Below are 25,180 nucleotides of genomic sequence, written 5' to 3'. Positions count from 1 at the left end.
ACCAAAACCTAGGGCTAGGTTTTTCTTTTTTCCCATAAATATACTAACATATGTTACTATAAATAAAGATATATTGAATTGATAAATCAAGGAATAGCTGAGTAAGTATTAGATAATTGGTCACGGATGTTATGTTAAAGAGAATGAGATGGGTTTTTCTAGAAAATTATGGAGAAATCTGGGATTTCAAAAGCTTTCTCCTAATTTCCTCATAACTAAATTTTTCCATCTGAAAAACTGGTATTTTTAGGTAAAGTGAATTATCAAAATGGTGAGGGATTAAATGGTAAAGTTGTACTGCTATTATTTTGCTGTGTAGATTCTATTGATCTCTTGTCCTGGGGGCTCTTTAATGCTAGAGCACCTACTTTATCTCCACAGCCATAGGGAGAGGCCTGGAGGCAGCTGATCTAGCAAGATTTCAAATGAAACTGAAATGAAAGTTCACTTCCTCTTCGTGCATACCTCATGTGACAAGTTCCAATTTTCTTCAAGTCAAATTTAGCTGAAGTTTCTTCACTGCCTTTCGTATCTTTGGAGAGAGCCCACCTTCAAGCATTGTTGGTATGGGAGCAACTGCTGGTTCCATTATGTAGGTACTTTATGGGTTTTTTTCTCCCATTTCGTCTGTAAACCCTTTGTGTTTTTAGCTTGCTCTGCCTGCTAGGTTTTAAATCTTTGGTTTCAGGAAGTGAACTAAAAAATCATGTCTCTCAGTTTGCCTCTTCTTTTTTTTACAAAACATAATTTATTTTTGAAAAGTTAATGTGTGCTTGGACATCTGAGCCTGAGGCTAAAACATGGCTTTCTTTGGCATATAATTTGAAGATTTACATGTTTACAATTCCAGTCATTTTGAATTAAAAAGAAATGGAAGAGAAAATAGAATCTGGTTTGAGAAAGAGCTAGTTACTGAATTTCTGTTGAAGTCTTTTTGTATTAAATATATAAGCGGTGTTTTCAAAAGTAGTTAATTGCTTCCTTTGAAATACTCTGATTGGTGGGAGGAAAAGTTAAAAAAATAAAATGACACTCGGCCGTAAATACATGGGAGTTGTCTTTTAACCACCTCTAAATGTTGTGGATATTTAGGAGAACTTATGAAGCTAAATGATTTTTCCAAGGTCTGCTTTCCTCTTAAGGAGGAAAGAGGATGTCCCTTGATTAGATTTGTTTGCAAATCCCGGAAAGTCCCTGCTTTGGATAACAGTGCCCAACCTTGGATATAAATTTCGTTTACGAGGTATCAGGAAATTTCTGAAAACCACCTTTTAAAGAGCTACTAAGCATTAGAAGTGGTATTTCAGACATAAATCTGAAGTTATTCCCTGAGTCTACACAGGGTGGGGCAAAAGTAGGTTTACTACAGTGTAAGTACGTGAAACACAGTTTCTTCTTGTATTATTTTCCATACCAAGAACTATAAACCTACTTTTGTTATGAAGAATATGGTCAATATATGCAGCTAATAGCTACTCTTCCTGTGTGACCTTCCCCTTAACAGAATGAAATGGCTGGTTTTGGTGCTCCTGGGGTGCTCCTCCGCAATGGCACAACTGCACAAAGATCCCACGCTGGATCGTCACTGGGACCTCTGGAAGAAAACCTATGGCAAACAATACAAGGAAAAGGTAGACGGGATTGCTGCTTGAATGATTTGCTTTTACTCTCGTCCTCTGTGTCTTCTCCCTCTTAAATTGCAAGTGGCGTTTTCAATAAACATTACGCTCACATTTCTTGCCAGATTCTGTTCTTGGTACTAGAGATACAGTAGGAAACAAAACAAGGTTCCTGTTTTTATGGAGCTTATATCCGAGTAAGGGAGACAGGAAATAAGTCACTAAATAAGCAGGTATGTAGTATGTTAAGTGGTGATTAAGTGTCGTAGAAAAAAATAAAGCAAGGCATGGAGGGTAGGAAGAGCCTTGGGTGATAGCTGGGAGAGGCTGGGAGTGATTCTTCTATATAATGATCAGGGAATGCCTCACATATAAGGTGATATTTGAGGACAGAATTCATAGAAGCCAGGGAGCAAGCAAAATAAATAACTGCAGTGAAGGTCCCAGGCCAAGGGGGAAAGAGTATGGTACATGTTTGGGGACTACCAGGCCCTTATTTCAGTCTCTGGAACATAGAAGTGCTACCAGATGTTGTTTCTTGACTCTCATTTCCTACTTTGTACTTTGGTTTTCATTTCAAAGCATACTTGTTGGTTGATTTTAAGACCTCAGCCCTAGTGCTCCAAATAATTAACTCCTGCAACTATACGATATTTCTGAGTTTGTAGACAAACGTTATGTATTTACTTATTTGATGTATTATTTTTCTATAAAAAAGATACTTTGAGTAGAACGTGCACTCTGAGTTGTTTTCTCGGTCGTCATCAACTTCACCCTCGCCCATTCCCCTTTAGACGAGGTCTCTCATTTCAATGTCAACTGGAGTTAGATGTGCAGATAGCACCACTATCCAGTTAAATGAAAGCTATCTCTCTTTTTAATGATTTCATTCCCCAAGGAGGAGTAAAAGTGACTTTCATTAGTATCCTACCTTAATTTATTTAATTCATCCTACCTTTATTTGTCTCAAAGTTCATTGCTTTTTTCCTTTCCTATACTTCATTGTATCTATTTTTCTTTATTCCATTTTTTCCTCTCTAGTGGTTTGGAAGTATATCTGTACATGTCTACTACTGGGGTAACTGTAAAATCTTGCTCCAAGGGAGAGGGGGCTGCATCTAGACTTGCTACCTGGAACCAGGGTCTGGGTCTGGTTCTAACACTCACTGAAATGAAGCAGAAAAGAATTGATGCTGGCTGCTCATTGGGTTATCACTTACTGGAAACTACAGCCTTGGGGGTGGAGATAAGGGTCAGTGATTTTAGGAGGCACCATGTACATTCTATTCCATGTATTGGTCCAATGTAAATGAAGCTCCTGGAGGGCAAGAAACTCAACAATCAAAAAATGGATTCACTCTGGCCCTGGCCAGGTGGTTCAGCTGGTTGGAGCATCATTCCATACACCAAAAGGTTGTGGATTAGATTCCCAGTCAGGGGACATACCTGGGTTGTAGGTTTGATCCCCAGTTGGGGAGCCTATCAATGTTTCTCTCTCACATAGGTATCTCTCTCTCTCTCTCTCCCTCTCCCTTTCTCTCTCTCAAGTCAATAAATACATCCTCAGGTGGGAATTTTAAAAAAATGGATTCACTCTGGGTAAAATTAAAATAATAGAACCAAAAATGATTTTAAGATAAAATATATAAAACAAAACAACATCCATGAAAATGAAAAAGAAATTGTAAAATAAATTAGAAATCTTGAAAATAAAAAGTATAGTCATTGAAATAAGAACTCAATAAAAGGGGCTTAAATTCCAGACTGGAAAGAGTTGGATAGAATCTGCAGTCTGGAAGACAGTACTGAGCATTCACCCACAATGCAGCACATGAAAATAATAATTTAAAAGAACTATAAAAATACAAGTGAAGAAGATGAAAGAGAGTTTGAGGCTCCAAAATATATATCTGATAGAACTTTCTGAAGAGGAGGAGTAGATGGCATGGTAGAGAAGCAATATTTGAAGAATTATTGGTTGAGAATTTTCCAGATATTTAAAAGAAAAAACCCTGCATCCTTCAATCAGAAGTACCCAAGAGAGGAAATAAAGAAAGTCACACCCAGACTCATGCAGTGAAGCTGCAAAATATCAAAGAGAATCACAAAAGCTAAGAAACTTAAAAGCAGAAGTACAACAATTAGGCTGACATCTGCAATAATAAATCCCAGAAGACAGTGGAGAAATATCTTCAAATTACTTAAGAACAATAGTGAGAAGTTTATAATCAGTTAAACTATTTTTCAAGAGTGAGGGTAAAAAAAGATATTTTAAAAAGGCCTGGAAAGATTGATTTGTAGGCAGTACGACTTTATAGCAGATTGAGGAAGTTCATTATATGTATCATAAAATAATATTAATCACCAATTTTATTGAATAAATTCATTTATTTGCATGTTTCCAGACAGATCCACATTTGGTAGAATGCTTCATAATAGTTTTATTTTCATTATTGATCACCTATTTGTGCAGGATTCAGTAAAACTATGTTGTTTTTCCTTATATTTTAGAATGAGGAAGGAGTACGGCGTCTCATCTGGGAAAAGAATCTAAAATTTGTGATGCTTCACAACCTGGAGCATTCAATGGGAATGCATTCATATGATCTAGGCATGAACCACCTGGGAGACATGGTAGGCAAACTATAAATAATCCTATTTTTATGTCTCATTAAGCATGATTTCTGTCTCTCCAAAAGCAATTTGAAAGTAAATGACAAAGGAAAATTATCTTCATGTGTACAAAGTTAGGATAATGTAGAATTTAAAGACAAGAATTTGTACAGATTCCTTTAGTCTTACTGTAACCACTTTCCTTAACAAATCTCTTCTTCATTTTCAACTCACAGACTTCTATTACTTTTAAGAAAGTATTGCCCAAAGACTACTCACAAACTTTTAGAGTAGTTACCATATTTATGTAAGTCTAAACTGACAATTTAATGTAGTCCACCTGCTTCCTTAATTGGGCAATATGGGTATTTAATATCACAAATAATATCCCATTCATTTTTAGATTCTGTTCTACTCTGCAAAAGTTTACCAAAATTAAAAATCACAGGAGCATTCAAGACCTTGCTCCTGGCATGTTATCAATTTGACTGAAATAAAATCTTATTTTTTAAAAAAAGAACCATAGCACCCCTTGGAAGGAATTAAATTTCCACTTAAGTGTAGGAATCTCCTTTGCAATTCTTTCTAACATGGAAAATCAGTTCAGTCCACTTTTTAGACAGCTCTTCTATAAAATTATTCCATATGCCTGTGGAAGTTTCTCGCTGCATCTCACTTATGAAATTCAGATTCGAAGAAGAGGATGGAACTAGAGCTCATGGTGGTCTATACGTCATACCAGTAAAATTATGCTATGCTATGCTTTGCTTTGAACAAAATTCTACCTCCATGTAACTTTTAGTTTTACAGTTTTCTTCTTCTCCTTCCCATGTCTAACTGGGAAACTAATGCAAAGTGTAATGTACACTTAATAATGTAAGTGTAAAGAAGAAACCCAGATAATTCACCTATGTTGGTCACAACTACAACTAGTTTTTCTCAGTTGTTAAATATAGTTGCAGTTACAGTTACTAGGATATTGAAAAGCAGGATGTAAGTGAAAGGAGATATATATTTGCCTTGTAGACCAGTGAAGAAGTGACAGCTTTGATGAGTTCTCTGAGAGTTCCCAGCCAGTGGCAGAGAAATGTCACTTACAAGTCAAACCCTAATCAGAAACTACCTGATTCTGTGGACTGGAGAGACAAGGGGTGTGTTACTGATGTGAAATACCAGGTGAGTATTATCATCCCAGACCTCTGTACCCCAGGTAGAGTTCTCTCTTCCTTAAATACTTAGTCTAGGTACATAATTTGGCAGTGGATCTCCCTTATGTTATTTTCTAATTATTTTTGTTATTCTGTCCTCCCAACTAAATTGCAAGCTCCTTTAAGGCAAGGACCACATATCGTACTTTATTTGTATTTCCCACAATGCTTAGAACACCGATGGTTAGAGCCACATCATACAAAAACTGTGAACTAAGCAAACAGGTCAAGACAAACTTTTGGTGCTCATGCTATCCGTCAGCTGCACTGGACCCTCCGCCAAGCCAATTGCTTGAGAAACAGTATTGTGTGTAAGAGAATATCTAAGAGGAAGTTTCTCGCTGCATCTCACTTATGAAATTCAGGTTTAAAGTAGAGGAAGGAACTAGAGCTCAGAGTGGTCTATACATTGTACCACTCAAATTAATTCATGAGTAGGTTTGCATTGTTAGAATAAGAAATACAGGCTTTAAATTTTTGTTCCTATGTTTTTATATTTCCTTTAGTTTGCTTGCAAAAAAAAATACAGCTACAAAAATCAGTTAGCAATAAATAAGAGTAATAAGAGTACACGCATCTCCTTAGAGGGCTGGGTAAGGAAGGATCAGGGTATTCTGAACAGCTGCCCCAGCACGTGACCAATGAACAACATAAGAAGGAAGCAGTGAATGGTACCGCTAATCTCTTTTCCACCTGGTGATTTTTCTTCCAACTAGTTTTGGGCTTCTTACTGGAGCTTCTCAAGAATAAAAGTTTGGGGAGATCTGATAAACTACATATTTAGGTGTTGACTATAAATAATTAAATGAGCTTCTTTCCCTGGGTGCTTGCATTTTAATAGGTGATTTTGCTTTAGCCAAAAGCAAATTCAATTTGCTTCCTCTCGGTAGAGAGCAAGGTGGGATGAGAAGAGAATGAGAGCAATTGTGAAAGAGCTCTGGACCCTCTATATCTTTTGAATTAAAGCAGCTTGTGTTTTTCTGTTTGTAAAATACCTTTTGATTAAAAAATTCTGAAGCTAAAAGAAATTTTAACCTTATGTTTTAGATATCATTTGGCAGGAGGAATGGTACTTTAGGTCAAGGGAATCACCCAAGCTCCTCTCAAAACCATTTTACTGTAGGCATCTATTTCCTTTAAGCATGGGTGAGGAGAGCTGGGACTTAGTACATGCTTAAGTACTTTTTCTCAATATACTTGAATATGGCAGTTGTGCTCTGAGCTCGGCCATTTGCAAATCTTTATCAAGGTCAGAACTTGCCCAGAGAATAAGCAAGTATTTAGTCTTCATTCCCATTGTCTAAGACAGCGATTTTCAACCTTTTTCATCTCGTGGCACACATAAACTAATTACTAAAATTCTGCAGCACACCAAAAAATAATACTATATTTTTTGCCCATCTGACAAAAAGATAGGTATAATTTTGATTCATTTACATCAGATAGCTATTGATGTGTTTGCTGTCGTCATTTTGTATTTAACAATCTGAGGAGGAAGAGGTCAGTGCCCGTGACTAAATAGTCAGGTATTGCATGTTTTAAAAATTCTTGCTGCATACCAGTTGAAAATCGCTGGTCTCAGAGCAGAGGGAATTGTAGTGGGGGGAGCTCGTCCAGCAAGTACTGAAAGGGCTGACGTGTTAGGTGTCGCCCACTTTGTGTTATGAAGTCATCCTTACTGACTTTCTACGATTGCCTTTGTGACTTTGTTTCTGTTTTAGGGTTCTTGTGGTTCTTGTTGGGCTTTCAGTGCTGTGGGGGCCCTGGAAGCACAGGTGAAGCTAAAGACAGGAAAGCTGGTGTCTCTGAGTGCACAGAACCTGGTGGATTGCTCAGTTGGAAAATACAGCAATAGGGGCTGCAATGGCGGATTCATGACAGAGGCCTTCCAATACATCATCGACAACAATGGCATCGAATCAGAAGCGTCCTATCCCTACAAAGCCATGGTGGGTCACAAATGCTTTGTGCTGCCCTGTGATCTTATGTCCCTTGACTGACTGTACTAAACTCACCACCAAGACAGGTGCTTGAGAAACAGTCATGTGTGTGAGAAGCCCGATCAGGAGTTCTAAATTCTCAAGCATTCTCTTTCTGATGCAGTAGTCTTCTTAATTTATCAGTGGCACATTGGGTTTAAACAAGCAAATAGAATTCATGCTTAAAAATGGATTTTTGGCAAACTTTCCTTAAAATGCTTTCTATCTCTCTGCCTGGTATTTAAACTTTTTGTCCTGCAGCCTCCCATGCTCACTCTTATTCTCAGATTATCAACCACATCTTTCTTCTACCTACTAAAAAGCTAAGTAATGCTCTCTTCCTCCTCCTTGCAAGTTCATTATATATTTTATTCAATAATATAAGTAATATATCCATATTACAGAAAATTTAGAAAAGATTAAAAACTCATTCAAAAACCTCCTACCTTATTCACTGTTATTTTAGTTGATTTCTTTCAAGTTCTTTTTCCTATAAACAACAAACATGAACTGGTAACCTCCCCTTTTCCACGTAAAATATACTCTTAAGTGTTTTCCATATTATATGGTCTTTATAAACCGTCATTGAACTGCAATTCATCTTGCATGCATTTTATCACCAAAAAGATTTTAAAGCACTAGTCTAGAGTTTATAATCTTTATGTAGTACGCCCCTACACCCCACCTCAGAGTCTGAGGGGGCATTATCCTGGCAACTTCTGCATGCATGAAGATGTCCACAGTTAAAAACAATAGGTAGTCCTGTATTTCCTCTGCTATTAATGAAACATGGAACTGTTAGGCTTTGGAAGATTTGATTATTCTTTCTTCAAAAACAGGAAGGTGCCTTAGACACTTGAAAAGGCTAAATGAGGAAAGAAAACATATCTGAAATCCAAACTTAGGATACTGGTGATATATAAAGGAAGTTGAAGTATACTTCTTTATCTGATTTTTACCTTTCTTTTTGCAGGATGGAAAATGCCAGTATGACTCAAAATATCGAGCTGCCACATGTTCAAGGTATACTGAACTTCCTGAAGACAGCGAAGATGCCTTGAAAGAAGCTGTGGCCAATAAAGGACCTGTGTCTGTTGCTATAGATGCAAGCCATCCTTCTTTCTTCCTCTACAGAAGTGGTAAAAATTCAGATATAGTATCCTCTTGTTATATGCTGCCCTTGCACTATAAGAAAGAATATTATCCTTCCCCGTCACTCCACCTCTGAATGTTTTAGTAGGATAAACAGACTCTTCCATTTCATATATGCTTTTTATACCCAGTTCTAATTAGTAAAGTAATACCCAAATTTACTAACACCATATTCTAAGTACTATGATGAATTCTTCCAAGCATTATCTCATTTAATCCTCACAATAACCCTATTTTACAGGTGAAAAAACAATGTCTTACATAGGTTAACTTACCTAAAGTCACACAGCCTGAAAGTGGTCAGCTGGAACTAGCAAATGTGCTGCGTGGCTCCAGAGCCTTGCAGCTACCACTGCAGCCACTATGCAGTGCAGGGGCAGCGCAGCCGTGCACAAGAGGGCACCCGCTGATGGGACGGCACAGTATTAGACCAAGTAGACGGCTATAATATTTTTTCTATATCTCACCTTAAAAATCATTTAATCTAGTAAAGGAGGAAAATGTATGGAAGAAACAACTTAGGAATATATACAAAGAAATACAGTAGGCCCAGGCTGGCTGGCTCAGTTGGTTAGAGCGTTGTCACGATACACCAAGGTTGCAGGTTTGATCCCTGGTCAGGGTACACATAAGAAGCAACCAATGAGTGCATGAATAATTAAAACAGCGGGCTGATGTCTCCCTCTCTCTTTCTCACCCTTCCCCTCTCTCTAGAATCAATTTTTAAAAATACAGGAACTGTATATAAGTTAAAAAATAATTAGAAAAGGCTGGCAGTTTATCAAAGAAAATTTCTGATGGAACTGTGATTAAATTGATACCAAACTTGGGAGGAAAACTGACAAATACAACATTGATGGCAAAGAATTATGAAATCTAAATAGTTACAAATTGTTAATTAACCTAGTCTCATATGCAAAACAGTCTAATAAGAGTAATAGCATTTTCAAATGTCCTTCATCGTCACATACCATTCACTCTCTTCTCCACCCATATTTACTCCTCAGGTGTCTACTATGACCCAGCATGTACTCTGCATGTGAATCATGGTGTATTAGTGGTCGGCTACGGCAACCTTAATGGGAAAGACTACTGGCTTGTGAAAAACAGGTAATATATTTGTGCTTTCATGTATATTTAATCAAAATCAGGAATTAGAAGGAGGCTTAACAAATGCTTTCTTGTGATGATGATCATCATCATCATGATACTGACATCTTATAATTTCTTCACTTCCTATTATGCCTTCAGCTCTTTGTTTTCATGATTGATCTTCTATAATACTTCTCTGATCATTCTTCTTGATCTCCTTTCTGAATAGCTACTCCTCTGATTAGCTTGCAAATATTTGTTTTTCCTCCAAGGCTCCATCCTTTGCCCGTGACTCTTCTTAATCTACATTTTTCTTGGGTACCACACTTCCATTCTTAGGGTTTTTGCTATATATCTATACTTTCAAATCTCTAGCTCTAGCTCTGACTTCTGCCGTGAACTTCAGACTTATTTATCTGGACATATCTACTTACATGTAGCTTAGTTTCTCCAAACTCGGTATGTACCCTCTTCATCATATTATCCTTCCCCAGAACTTCCCATCTCACTAAACGGCAACACCACACAACACAGTCACCCAATCAGATACTATGAATTTGTCTTAGACCCTCCCAGATCCAATCAAGCAACAAGTCGAATTGGTTGTCCCTATATCTGTCCTTGCTTCTGTTCCTTCTCCTTTTCTTCTATTACTGATCCAGTTCAGACATCTCTTGCCTGGACTATCCTGTAGCCTTCTAACTGGTCTTCTTTAATCTCAAATCCACCTTTCACACTATTTCTAAACCAGTTTGTCTAAAATAGGAGTCTTATAGCTCTTCTACTTCACACCATGCAGTGGAAAATTAATGTTCCCTTGGAGAGAAGACGAGTTGTCTATGCAGTAGTCCCTGCCTGCCTCGCCAGCCTCACTCCTGGCACTTGTTGTCTCACAATTCTCATGCTACTTATACTGAACTGTACACAGCTATATAACTTGATCTTCAATGTTTTTGTGTCTTGGTTATGCTGTTCCCTCAGCCTGGAATATCTTTTCTCCTCCTCGGTTTATTCCGCTTTTCCTTCAAAACCAGCTCAGGAAGTACCTATACAAGAAAGTTCTCCCTAAAATCCTTGGGCTCGGTAAAATGTCTTTTTTTTTTTTTCCATATGCTCCCAGAATGTTCTGTGCATACTGGAGTATAGCTCTGAAGGCAAGAATTTGTTCTTAAATATTTATTTAGCCTGAGATTTTTAAAATCAGTTGAATTCCTTAAGGGAGGATTAGCAGTACTTGGTCAAAAAGATGTCTGGATTTTCTATAAAGTTTGGGACAGTTGATCTTGGTCTATAAAGCTGGGAAAATAAGTTGTGCAAATACTAAATGGATCTGGGGCTCCGACCTCTCACTGACTGGATTCACACTAGTAGTAATGACAGCCTCAATTCAACTTTCATTATCAGAGCTTAGGTCCAAACTCAGTGCACCTGAAATTTTTTACCTATCTTTAAAACAGCGAAATAACTATACGATAAGAGATAGCAAGATGTTAAACACACAAGATTATGGATGTTGTGGTCTGAATTTCATTCCTCATGCTACCTCACTCACAAGAATGAGGTAGGGATGCACATAGTATAAAAGTTAGAGTGGGCTTTGAAATAAAACAATTCTAGATTTGAACCCTGGCTTTGACTTTGGACAGGACACTTTACCGCTCTGCCCATTTTTCTCTTTTGTGAAAAGGAGATAATACCTCACAGGATGATGATTAAATGAGATAATATGTTAACTACTTAGCTCAGAGTAAGCACTAAATAAATTGTGGCTATTAATGGTAATAATAACTTATCCAGAATTTATTTCTTTTTTTAAAAACACATTTTATTGATTATACTATTTTCCTTTATCCCCCCTCCACCCTGTACCCCCCATCCTCCAGCATCCCCACCCCTTAGTCCATGTTGGTGGGTTGTACAGATAAGTTCTTTGTGTTCTCTGTTTCCTATACAACTTTTGACCTCTCCCCATCTATTTAATGCCTACCAATTATGCTTCTTCTTCCCTGTACCTATTCCTCCCATCCTCCTCCCCACTGAAAACTCTCCAAGTGATGTCCATTTCTCTGATTCTGTTCCTGTTCTAGTTGTTTCGTTTTTGTTTTCGTTGTTTTTCTTTTATTTTTTTTAGGTTCATTTGTTGATAGCTGTTTGTTGTCATTTTACTGGTCACATTTTTTATCTTCTTCAATTTCTCAGATAAGTCCCTTTAACATTTCATATAATAAGGGCTTGGGGATGATGAACTCCTTTAACTTGACCTTATCTGGGAAGCACTTTATCTGTCCTTCCATTCTAAATGATTGCTTTGCTGGATAGAGTAATCCTGGAGGTAGGTCCTTACCTTTCATGATTTGGAATACTTCTTTCCAGCCTCCTCTTGCCTGCGAGGTTTCTTTGGAGAGATCAGCTGATAGCCTTGTGGGCACTCCTTTGTAGGTAACTCTTTCATTCCCTCTTATTGCTTTTAAGATTGTCTCTATCTTTAATTTTGGGTATCTTAATGATGATGTGCTTTGGTGTGTTCCTCTTTGGATCCAACTTCTTTGGGACTCTCTGGGCTTCCTGGACTTCCTGAAAGTCTATTTCCTTTGCCAAATTGGGGAATTTGTCCTTCATCATTTGTTCAAATAAGTTTTAATTTCTTGCTGTTGTTCTTCTCCTTCTGGCATCCCTATAATTTGGCTATTGGGACATTTCAGGTTGTCCCAGAGATTCCCCCGCCTCTCTTCATTTTTTTGGATTCTCGTTTCTTCATTCTGTTCCAGTTGGATGTTTTTTTCTTCCTTTTGTTCCAAATCGTTGCTTTGAGTCCTGGTTTCCTTCCTGTCACCGTTGGTTCCCTGAATATTTTGCTTTATTTCATTTTGGGTACCTTTCATTTGTTCTTTTATTTTTCAACTAAGCTCAATCAGTTCTGTGAGCATTTTGATTACCAGGGCTTTAAATTCTCTGTCAGATAGGTTGGCTGTATCCTCCTTGCTTAGCTCTCTTTCTGAGATTTTGCTCTGTTCTTTCATTTTTGGCCATATTTCTTTGCTCAGGGCTCCTGATAAATTATAAGGGGGCGGAGCCTTAGGTATTCACCAGGGCAGAGGTGGGGGAGGGGCCAGAGAGGGAACAGTACAGCTCACCTGCTCCTCTCTAGAGCACTTTTCAATGAACTCTCATATGAGGCTGGCAGTTTCTCCCACCATGGCAACCGCTGTAGTCCACAGTCACCTCTGAGTCTCAGTTCCCATTAAGTCAGCCCTTCCTGCACAGCCTGCCACCTCCCCAAAGCCAGCCCCGCCTCCACAGTCCGCTGCCTCACTTCGGTTTCTCTCTGTCCACCGCCTTAGAGGTCCGGTTGTTCTGTTTGACTGTTTAATTCTTTGGTTGTTGGAGTTCCATGAAGTTTGATTTTTCTGGCCCTTCTGGTTGTTTATTGATTTTATATTGGTTGTTTTTCTTCTTTTGGTTGTGCAAGGAGGTGAAGGGTTTCTACCTATGCCTCCATCTTGGCTGGAACTCCCAGAATTTCTTATCATTGCTTTTGCTTATTCACGCAGATACTAAAAGAGGACTGCATCCCTTGATAAAGAGTGACAGTGCTGTTTGAATTTTATTCCAAAGGGGAGTGGCAATAATCAAAGGAATTTTTTTAAAAAGGAGCCTACAATAGAGTTTAAGGAGTGACTAGTGAGAGAACAGAAAATCAGGACATACTAGTATGTATGGTAAAGACAAGAGAGAAATGAGGTGAGAGAAGACAATGATTTTAAATGGTACAAGACATAAAAATAAGACCTGGAAAGTATCTAGTGAATGGCTAATAAAAAGGATATTTAAGGCCTATTAAAGCACAGCTCTTTTAATTTTATTTTTAAGATTTTATTTCTTTATTTTTGGAGAGAGAAAGAGGAAAACACAACCGCAACCCAGGTGTGTGCCCTGACCAGGAACTGAACCAGTGACCTTTCAGTTTCACAGACCATGCCCAACTCACTGAGCCACCCCAGTCAGGACAGAGTACAGCTGTTTTAAATTATGCTACTTATCTTCTTGCAACAAACTAGCATTTCTTAGTTCCTCACTGCATACAAAAACAGCCTTCCTTTGAGTCCTGAGCAAAAATTTGCAACAGCTTCCCTTTGCCTCTGGAATTAAACTAAAAGTTCCCTAGTCCGCTTTTGGCCCCAAACCACCTTTCTATTCTCTTTTCCCACTACTCCCTTGAAGACATCCAATTTCCCTTTCAACCAATATTTTTGTTGCTCTCCAAATACAAAAACAAAAAGCATTCTCTCAGTTTTGTACTTTTATTTTTATCCTAGTTATAGCACTCAATGAATTCTGCCTCATATTATAATTAATTGTATATTGACGATTAAATCTCAGAATCATAAAGAACTTTAGCAATAATTTCTCTTACAAGGATTTTGTATGTTTTTTCATTAGTCTGTGGCAAAGTGAAAAAAAGTATTTGGGCAAATCTTTTATAAATTAAATTTATTTGACTCAAAGAACTATCCTTGAATAGAGATTATGTCCTCTTAAGTTTTGTTTTTGCGGTTGAAATGTCCTTTCTTTTACAAGATCATGTTGATATTCAGGAGTATGTTATTTTTTTTATGTCTGTACTTGCTAATTTAAAAATTGGTAACTTTATGTCAATCTGCAATTTTGTTTTTTGAAATTCCCAAAGTCTATGAAACCAAAAGGCGAGAAAACCACTGATCCCTTCTAATCTTTTCTGACCCATGAATTCCTCTTCCAATATCCCTGACAAGTTGTGCAAATCTCTGGTTGAACACTTCCAGTGCCAGGGAGCTCACCTCCTCTCAAGGTAGCATATTCGATTTACTGACAGCTTTAACTCTGAGAAGGTTTTATCTCAGCTCCCCTTCTAGGTCAAAAGCTGTTGGAGAGCTGCATTTTTTTATTGCTTACTTTAGAATTCCCTGACCTATGCCTTTTCCATAGTAGTTGCTCAAAAATATTTCCTAATTGATATTCTCTATAGGAATTTAAGTTTGATAGAAAATCATCATCTGTGATCTTATTATACAAAAACATTTAGAGATGGGCCCATTGGAAAGGCTAGTAATACTCTTTCTCTGCATAAGGGCATATTTACAAAGTAGGGGGATTAATGGTTTGGAGTGGACATTATATTGTTTGTTTTCTTTACATATTAAGTCTATTCATCAGTACTGTATAGCACTAAAAGCCTGCCAACCTTCATTTGAAAATTGCCTAAAAGCCCCGAGGAAATTATTATATTATTTTTTTCTAAATTTGTTTCACAGGTTTTTATATATGATGACTTTATGAGAAAAACAATAAGATAAAAATTGATAATGTGGTAATCATTTGTAATTTTGTGTTACTTGTTTTTCTAAAGCTGGGGCCTGCACTTTGGTGATCAAGGATATATCCGGATGGCCAGAAATAGCGGAAATCATTGTGGGATTGCTAGTTATGCCTCGTATCCAGAAATCTAAAGGATCTCTTCATTCTATAACAAGTCAAGAAAGATGAAACACTTTCTTTTCACTTAATTTTATTTGCTGTGATCAGTAGAAATAAGTGTCATAATCAATGTCTATTTATTGCATTAACAGAATATATAGTTTGACTCTTCTACTTTTTAAACTTTGCAGATCTTGAAAAAATTTGCTAAGTAAAAATTAATAATACACTGTAGATATAACTGTATGAGAATTTGTCAACTTACTACTATTTGTCATTGTCTTGTTTTACCTCTCTGTCTTTTTATGTCCCCTGATATCCTTTTGTAACTTGATGGCATATAAATGCTTAATAAACATCTGTCTTTTCAACTTTGTATTATTACCACATACCATTCTTTTCTTATTCTTAGGTAACATTATAATCTACCATGAAAAATATAAATTGTGGTATCTGGTGATGGGCTCTGTCAACTTCAATGGAAAAAACTATTAAGTTAATAATGTGGCTCAGATTGTATCCTTGCATGTAAAAGTATCAAATAAATTTTTTAAATGAATGAAATTAAAGTAGACAAATGCTTAAGCAACAACCTGTTTTCACATACTTTGTAAGAATTATTTTAATGGCCAAAAATTAATATAATGATTCAATTACTTTTGCCTAGTCATTAGCAATTTGGCCAGGGCCTTTCTTGGGGCAAATAATTAAGTCAACCTGAATAAAATAACCAAAGTGAATTTCTTTCTTTCTTTTTTTTTTTTTATTGTTATTCAATTACAGATGTATGCCTTTTCTCCCCATCCCTCCACCCCACCCCAGATGAACCCACCTCCCTCCCCCACCTCCACCCTCCCCCTTGGTTTTGTCCATGTGTCCTCTATAGTAGTTCCTGTAATCCCCTCTCCTCACTGTCCCCGCCCCCCCCCCGTGAATTTCTTTTAATATCTAATATTCCACTGCTCATTTTTTTCTAATTCAGATGACCTTCTGCACAACTGCCATAGATTTGTAGATGGGTTCTGGAAAGGCAGCAAGGACTTTAAGTTTTATAAGTTCATGCCTATGACATAAAGTGTGTGGGGTGATGTCATTAGTGTATCTTAAACTGAACTTAAACTAACTTCACTATCTCTCATTCCCTCTGCATAAAGTACATTTTAAGGAACAAGAATTGCTAACTATAAAAACAGTTATAAAAACATAGTTATAATACATGACTATCATCAAAAGTATAGAGAAACATTATAATTAAAAAGTATTTAGTTGATTATTCTTTAGTTTTTATTTTGCCTACAGTTTTTCAAGCACTGTAAATGAAACAAAAATATGGATTCTTTATCTTTGTCAGTCTGATGAAGCCTATGGATAGCTTCTCAGCATGTTTTTAAGTGCATAAAATAGAGTACATAGACTTTGAAAAGAAGGTGACTATATTGAAATACAGTTATTAAAATGTTAGAATATAAATTGGTGCTATAGTAATAGACTGACATGCTTCTTTACAAATGTATTCAGTAACAAGAGTTAATAATTATCTTAAATTTGAAGTAGTGATGAGTATAAATGATATTTGAAGGTATCTGCAAACTATTGTGTGAAATAAAAATATCTGAGTTGGATTTTTTTGGCTATAAAGTTACAAGTATTGCTAATATTGTGGTTTATAGACTACATAAAGGAAACACTAACTTTCAGTTAGAGGTTAGTGAAAATAAAGATATAATTTTTTCCCCATACAAATTCACAAAATTTTTGAATTTTATCCATGGATCCTTTAGGAATTAAATATTTAACAAAAATCTTTATTGTCCAACATAAGGGGAAATTTTAGCAATGAGTAATTTCAAACTTATAGAGACAAAACTTTTAAAAATAAAATTAGTTTAAAATAAAAAGAAATGTAAGAAAAACTTATTCTGGAACCTGTATATAGGATAATTTGAATAAAGTAAAAATGATACTAGCTGGAAGATATCTCAGTAAGTATATATGTGAGGTGATAAAACCCTGGACAGATTTTGTAGCTGTGAGAAAAAAATTATAAGAAAAAACACATAAAGTGAATATCTAAGAGTCATTATAGAGTAAAAGTTAACAAAAAAATTTAACTGGATAACACAGGTAAAGAAAAAATAAGAATTTAAACATTCTATAACTAAAAGTCCACTAGACAACACTATTAAAAATGTATTAAAAATATGAAGACAGAGACTTATTTTTTTTTAATAAAATTACTCTTTTCTTAGTCTCCTCTAAATGGGAATCTTGATGATGATTCAAATATGCATACTCTAATTTATCAGAGAGCTGTATTAATCAGAATATGTCTATCTTGGGCCCTGGCTGGTGTAGCTCAGTGGATTGAGCGCAGGCTGCAAACCAAAAGGTCGCCAGTTCAATTCCCAATTGGGGCACATGCCTGGGTTGCAGGCCAGGTCCCCAGTGGGGGCCACATGAGAGGCAACCACACATTGATGTTTCTCTCCCTCTCTTTCTTCCTCCCTTCCCACCTTCCCCTCTCTGAAAATAAATTTTAAAAAAAAAGAAAGAATATGTCTACCTTTAAAAACAAAAATAAACCCTGGTGTTGTCTCGTGGACCAAAAGGTTGTGGGTTCTATCCTCGCTCAGGGCACATACCTAGGTGGCGAGTTCAATCCCAGTTGGAGTGCCTATGGAAGGCAATTGATTAATGTTTCTCTCACATCGATGTTTCTTTCTGTCTCTCTCCTTCCCTCTCTCTCTAAACTCAGTGAACTAAAAAATAATAATAATACCAATTCCTAAACATTAACTAGTAAGTTCTCTATATCCTGGTTTTCCTATCTCATTTGGAGCCAGTTTTCCATATTTGCTATGCTCGAGCCATACCAGCCTTCCTTCCACTTTTTAAGCAGTTTTTACTTGACAGCCTTTGCAAGTATTCTCTGCCCAGAACACTTCCTTCACCCTAACTCTTCTAGTAATTCTACTCATACTTCTGGTTGAAATTCAAGTGTGATTTCCTCAGAGAGCCTTCCTTGACCCACGTTCTCATCTAAGTTAATATTCTCTACCGTTGACTTTCTCACTAAATCCAGTGCTTTTCTTTCATAACACATATCAAATTGTAGTCACACAGGTATTTATATGCTTATTTGTATAACATCTCTCTCCTTCATTAGATTGAAAGGTCAACAAGGGCTGACATTATGACTCATGTTTACCACCTTGTACCTAGAAAATAGCATGGTGCCTGCCTTAAAGTAGTCAGTCACTATTTGTTGAAAGAAATAATCAATGGATGATGAATGAATGCAAATGAATGATCAGCACATTGTAAGTGTTGGAAGTAAAAACATGTCCTAATAATTTGTTCATTATAATGGAAATCTAACACTTTCTAGAAACTTTTGATATTTCTGTTAAAATTTAAAGGAACCCCTTATTCAAAACTTTTCCTCACTTCCTCTCTTTCTCTTTCTTACCCTTCCCAGGCCTGTACTTTGAAAGGATTTTGTTCCTTTTCCCTTTCTGCTTCACTAAGATAAAGATAATTAATGAGATTGTTTCAAATAAAACAGTAAGTTCAAAATTTTATAATAGGTAGTTATCTGTTCTTGAGATTTTTTTTAAATTTATCTAATTTTTAGTAGACCTAATGTATTCATATGGCTCAAAATATAAGAAAAAGAAGATCAAAACGATGAACATTAAAATGGCAATAGCTGGCCAAGATGGAGGCGTAGGTAGATACGCTTTGCCTTCTCGCACAACCAAAAGAAGGACAACAAATTGAAAAACAATAAATAACGAGCACTGCCAGAAAATCAAACTGTATGGATGTCTGACAACCAAGGAGTTAAAGAAGAAACATTCATTCAGACTGGGGGGAAGGGGCAGAGAGGACACCAGGCAAGGTGGTGGCTGGATGAGTGGGCAGTCCCACATTCATGTGTCATTGAACTGGGGATGAACAACTGGGGAGCAAGACAGACCACACAACCTAGGGTTCCAGCATGGGAAGTGAAGCCTCAAAACCTCTGTCGGTGATAACCTGTGGGGGTTGCGGCAGTGGGAGAAACTCCCAGCCTCAAAGGAGAGTTCATTGGAGAGACCCACAGGATCCTATAATGTACACAAGCCCACCCGCCCGGGAATCAGCACCAGAAGGGCCCAATTTGTTTGTGGGCAGTGGGAGAAGTGACTGAAAGGCAGCTGAGAGCTGAGCAAGTGGCATTGTTCCCTTTCAGACCCCTCCCCCACAGAGAGTGCCACAATGCAGCAACGTGGATTGCCCTGCCTTGGTATACCTAAGGCTCTGCCCTTTACAATATAACAGGTGTGCCAAGACAAAAAAAATATGGCCTAAATGAAAGAACAGATCAAATCTCCAAAAATAGAATTAAGTGATGAAGAGATAGCCTGCAACCTATCAGATGCAGAGTTCAAAACCCTGGTAACAAGGATGCCCACAGAAATGGCTGAGTATGGTCACAAAATAGAGGAAGAAGTGAAGGCTATGAAAATGTACAGGGAACCAACAATGAAGGGAAGGAAACCAGAACTCAAATCAATGGTTTAGACCAGAAGGAAGAAATAAACTTTCAACCAGAACAGAATGAAGAAATAAGAATTCTAAAAAATGAGGAGAGGCTCAGGAACCTCCAGGACAACTTTAAACATTCTGACATGCGAGTCATAGGGGTACCAGAAGGAGAAGAGGAAGAGCAAGAAGTTGAAAACTTATTTGAACAAATAATGAAGGAGAACTTCCCTAATCTGGCAAAGGAAATACACTTCCAGGAAGTCCAGGAAGCTCAGAGAGTCCCAAAGAAGCTGGACCCAAGGAGGAACACACCAAGGCACATCATAATTAAGTTACCCAAGATTAAACAGGAGAGAATCTTAGAAGCAGCAAGAGAAAAGGAGACAGTTACCTACAAAGAAGTACCCATAAGACTGTCAGCTGATTTCTCAAAAGAGACCTTACAGGCAATAAGGGGCTGGAAAGAAGTATTCAAAGTCATGAAAGGCAAGGACCCACATCCAAGATTACTGTATCCAGCAAAGCTATCATTTAGAATGGAAGGGCAGATAAAGTGCTTCTCAGATAAGGTCAAGTTAAAGGAGTTCATCATCACCAAGCCCTTATTATAGGAAATGTTAAAGGGACTTATCTAAGAAAAAGAAGATCAAAAATGTGAACAATAAAATGACAACAAACTCACAACTATCAACAACCGTACCTAAACAAAGCAAAAACAAAAACAAACTAAGCAAACAACTACAACAGGACCAGAATCACAGAAATGGAGATCACATGGAGAGTTAAGTGGTGGGGGAGCAGGGAGAGGAAGGGGGAAAAGGTACAGGGAATAAGAAATATAAATAACCCTGACTGGTGTAGCTCACTGGATTGAGCGCAGGCCTGCGAAACAAAGTGGTTGTCGGTTCAATTCCCAGCCAGGGCACGTGCCTAGGTTGTGGACCAGGTTCCCAGTGGGGGCCAAGTGAGAGGCAACCACACGTTGATGTTTCTTGCTCTCCCTCTCTTTCTCCCTCCCTCCCCCTCTCTCTAAAAATAAATAAATAAATTCTTTTAAAAAGAAAGAAGCATAAATTGTAGGTACAAAACAGACAGGGGGAGGTTAAGAATAGTATAGGAAATGGAGAAGCCAAAGAACTTCTATGTGCAACCCATGGACATGAACTAAGAGGGGGTGGGGAATGCAGGTGGGAGGAGGGGTGCAGGGCAGAGGGGAAAAAGGGGGAGGGGAATGAGACAACTGTAATAGCATAATCAATAAAATATATTAAAAAAATAAAATGGCAATAAATTCACAACTATCAATAATAGAATCCACATAACAAATTAAGCAAACAGGGAGAACAGGGTCAGAATCATAGATGGGTGGATCATTTGGAAGGTTATCAGTTGGGAGAGGGAAGGGGGAAAATGAGGGAAAAGTTGCAGGGATTAAGAAGCACAAATTGGTAGGTACTAAATAGACAAGATGTTAAGGTAATGGAGTGACCAAAGAACTTACATGTGTGACCTGTGGACATAAACTAATGGGGGGATTGCTGGAAGGAATGGGGGTACTAGGTGGAGGGGGGCAAAGGGGAAAAATTGGGACAACTATAATAGCATAATCAATAAAATATTTTTTTTAAATCAAAAGGTATCATAGGGACAAAAAAAAAATGTTTTCCTACTAACCTCCTAGGTTCTTCAGCTGGAGCCCTGTAAATCGTACTGACAAAAGGCAGGTTAAAAAGAGAAAAGCATAAAATTTTACTTAATGTAAGTTTTACATTACATGGGAGGCTTCATAAGGAAATAAGGGCTGGAAGAAACAGTTAAACTTCATTGTTTTTAGACTATGTTTGACAACAAGTGGAAAGTCCTGGGAAAATGTGATAGGACAAAAGGGTATGAGCTAAAGGAGGGCATTTAGCAAGGCCTGCTCCTTGGGATTCCTCTAGGCATCCCTTTGACTCTGGAGAAAGGATGCTCCTTTCCTCCAGGTACAGGAAAATATATTCTCACATGATGGTTTTATGACTTGCTTCAGATTGTCCTTCATCACCTGCTATTTCTATGAACTGCTTCAGGGGAGAGGGGGGCCGGCTAAGAGAGAGCCCTTTCTGCTCCTGCAGTTTCTCAAATTCCTTCAGCTTAAAATATTTGATATGCCAAGGTGCCATATTTCGGGGTAGCTGTCAGTATATAACAGTCAATTTTCATTATTTGCAGTAGTTATGTGTAAATACCGTGAACTCGAGATTATTGAATACCAAGCCATTGCTTCTAGGGGATATATAGGGTTAGATTCCTGCAAGACCTTGGTCACGTTTTCCTCAGTTGATAATACATAATCTTGTTTTATGTATGGTTCCATTTAAAGACATCATATTTAATGTAGTTTGTTGATTTATTAACATTGAACTCACAGCCAATAGTACTATGTCTGAACAAAGTTTATTAACAAATGTATTTTCACTGTAAGGCATATCACAACTTTCTTGTTTTCTTTTTTTTTAAACTACAGTTGACATTCAATATTCCCCCCCAATAAGTTTAGTTCTCCTTGGTGCCATACACAGTTATTGCAATATTATTGACTATATTCTCGATTCTGTACTTTGCATCCCCGTGACTATTTTGTAACTACCAATTACATCACAATTTTCTTATGTTTAGGAACACTAGAAAGCACTTCAGCACTATCCATTTTCAACAGCAAAATCACAAAAATGCAAAAAATATGGTACTAAATAGAACACAAATGGAACACTTGTTTAAAATGTGAGAGCTGAAACAAGAAGGCAGAGCATCATCTTGCTCAGCCTCAGCTGGGAACACATATGTAAAGAGACTCAAATTTTTTGCCTCTCCACCCATGTCTGCAAATTACTGCAAAAACACTCTATTGAATTGATTATTAAATTGAGGGTTACCAATAAATTTTAGTAAATAAGCAAATTCAAATTTATGAAGTCTGTGAATAATAAAGATTGACCATATATACAGGAAAAATCTCTATCCTACTCCTTTTCTCTCTAGGCTCAGATCCCTCCTCCTTAGAAGTAATCACTATTATTACTTTCTTGTATATTTCCCTAGACTTTATTATACATATATAGGCAACTTAAACATACATATATGTTATTTTTTATCATCAATTTTGAAGGGGTCCAGTATATGCCACAGTGGCAAACAGATTATTTTGAACTAAAGACATTTGAAAATCAACATCAGCAGAAAGAAGCTTTTTCTCAGCTATCCTTACTTTCCCAGAAGCAGTATCTCCCAGAAGAATTCACTGTCATGAAGCACTCCCCACAGAGTTTCACAGCAAGGGAAGATTGACTTTTATCACTAAAGATAAGAAGTCAGCAGAAGTCAGCACCTGGATAGGAAAACACTTAAGCATTGTCATAAAACTATCATATATCCCATTTATTCTCCTAAAGGCCTATTTATTTTTCCTAAAAGTCATTTGTTCTCCCTTAACTGCCCCTCTGCCCCTTCCCATCCCCTATTAAGATGGCACATAAACTCCAAATTCTAACCACACCTCGAGTCATATTTCTTTCTGAACTCCTGTGCATATGTACACAATTAAATGGTATTCCTCTGGTTAATCTGTGTGTTAGTTTAATTTGCAGGTCCCCAGGTACTAAACCTAAGAGGATAAAGTTTTTCCTTTCCAACAATTTCAAAAAGCAAATGATAAATTGTATAAAAATTGATCCACAGTATATAGATATGTGTATACTGTGGATCAGTTTTTAGCAGCGCTTGTGTGACGTAACTAAGAATTTCTCAATTTCTAACAACAAAAAATGTTATGTTCTCTACAAAATCTAGTAGCTATTAAACAATTCAGGGACACATACAAAATGGTACTATCATTAACACTATGCATAAATAAAGGTTGTTTGTTTTATGTTTTTTTTTAAATGGTCATTGTTATAAATTCTTTTTTTAAATCTATTTATTTTTAGACAGAGGGAAAGGGAGGGAAAGAAACATCAATGTGTGGTTGCCTCTCATGCACCCCCTACCAGGGGTGGGGGGACCCGGCCTGCAACCCAGGCATGTGCCCTGACTGGGAATCGAACTGGCAGCCCTTTGGTTCGCAGGCCCATGCTCAATCCACTGAGCTACACCAGCCAGGGCTGCTTTATTTTTTTTTTTTATCTGTAAATCTTAATATCCCCTTCTCTCAACCAATGTTTTTAAAATCAGTCATATTTTTTAATCAATGATAATTTTACGTGTGTTTTTAGTATTTACCTTCAGGTTTCCAATATATTTGTATTGCTACTTTTTGACTTACCAATTTTAAATTTTATCTGTATACTACTGTTATGGTAGTTGATGTTTAAGATCTCTTTCACCAGCACCACCCTTTTCTCCACTGTCATCCTCAACATATAGTTAGTGATATAGTTGGTTAACCCAGTAGCTAGTGATTGCATTGAAGTTCAGAACACACCACCCCAAAATATGCTGCCCTGGCATCTTGACTATTTTGTGTTAAAGGGTGTTACAAGAAGGACATTCTGAATTCTTTCTTTTTCTTTTTTAAAGCAGGAGATGAAATTTCCATGTGAAAGACGTCTTCCCTATACCAGAAAGAAAGACATTCTTATCACCAAGGACGTGAAGTCAAAGCCCAGATAAATCTGTACAAATTGTTTAATTTTTATCTTACTATTCACTTCTGTATTTTTTAGCAACCCCAACAAAGCCCTTTTGCCTAGTTACATTTTCACAATTTACTACTCTTTGTCCAATTCAGTGTGTAAGCATTCAACTCTGCTTCTTTAGATCTTCATTTTTCTTGTGAAGACTCTTTAATACATGTAAATATGTATGTATATGATATATATTTACACACAGATATATACTTAATATATATTTAATAGGCCCATATACTTGATATATTAATATTTACACACATATTACATGTATGTTATATAATATACACACATACATATGTATATATGAACTTGTATGCATGTCTTTTGTTATTCTGTCTCTGTCAGTTTAAATTTCAGCCAAAGACCCTAAGAAGGTAGAGGAGAAATTATTCCTCCCCTACAGCATTAGTCTGATTCTATGATTCACAAATGGGCTATTTACTTTTTCATATTTTCTCATAGTTATTAATGATTCAAAATGAATTTGCCATGAAGCACCATACCATAAGCTTAATATGTGGTTCCCCTTCCACCAACACTGAAATTAGCTGTGATTGGGGCAAACCAATTTTACTGACTCGGTTTTCTCATCTCTAACACGGGGGTAATATTTGTGTCTTCCTCACAAGGTGCTTGCAAGAAACAGGGTAAGAGTAAGATAGAAGAATATGATAGTGAATATGAAAGCGCTTTATAAACTTTATGTGTAAAAGAAATATAAAGCAAAATAATTATTAGGCCAGGGGATTTTCACTATTTTTGACTCTGAAAACAGGGTTCTAGTCTTCATTCCTCTCCTAATTGACTCTGGAGAAATTGTTTCACATATGGGGTGACTTTTCTAACTGGTAATATAGATATATTAA

The 25,180-nt window shown here is 37.0% G+C and overlaps 1 protein-coding gene across 1 annotated transcript; it reads left to right on the top strand.

Annotated features, from left to right (window-relative positions):
- Positions 1-434: 434 nt before the first annotated feature.
- CTSS (cathepsin S) lies at positions 435-15,493 on the top strand. Its single transcript, XM_024570278.3, has 8 exons — positions 435-592; positions 1,505-1,631; positions 4,131-4,253; positions 5,259-5,408; positions 7,162-7,389; positions 8,393-8,558; positions 9,579-9,681; positions 15,050-15,493. Exons 1-8 carry the CDS (start codon positions 567-569, stop codon positions 15,147-15,149), a joined length of 1,023 nt encoding a protein of 340 aa, XP_024426046.1. The 5' UTR covers positions 435-566; the 3' UTR covers positions 15,150-15,493.
- The last annotated feature ends 9,687 nt before the right edge of the window (positions 15,494-25,180 follow it).

The sequence above is a fragment of the Desmodus rotundus genome, chromosome 12 (assembly GCF_022682495.2).
Source record: "Desmodus rotundus isolate HL8 chromosome 12, HLdesRot8A.1, whole genome shotgun sequence".
NCBI lineage: Eukaryota > Metazoa > Chordata > Mammalia > Chiroptera > Phyllostomidae > Desmodus > Desmodus rotundus.
The sequence above is the reverse complement of the archived record's forward strand: the minus strand, read 5'-3'. Positions and strand labels throughout refer to the sequence as shown.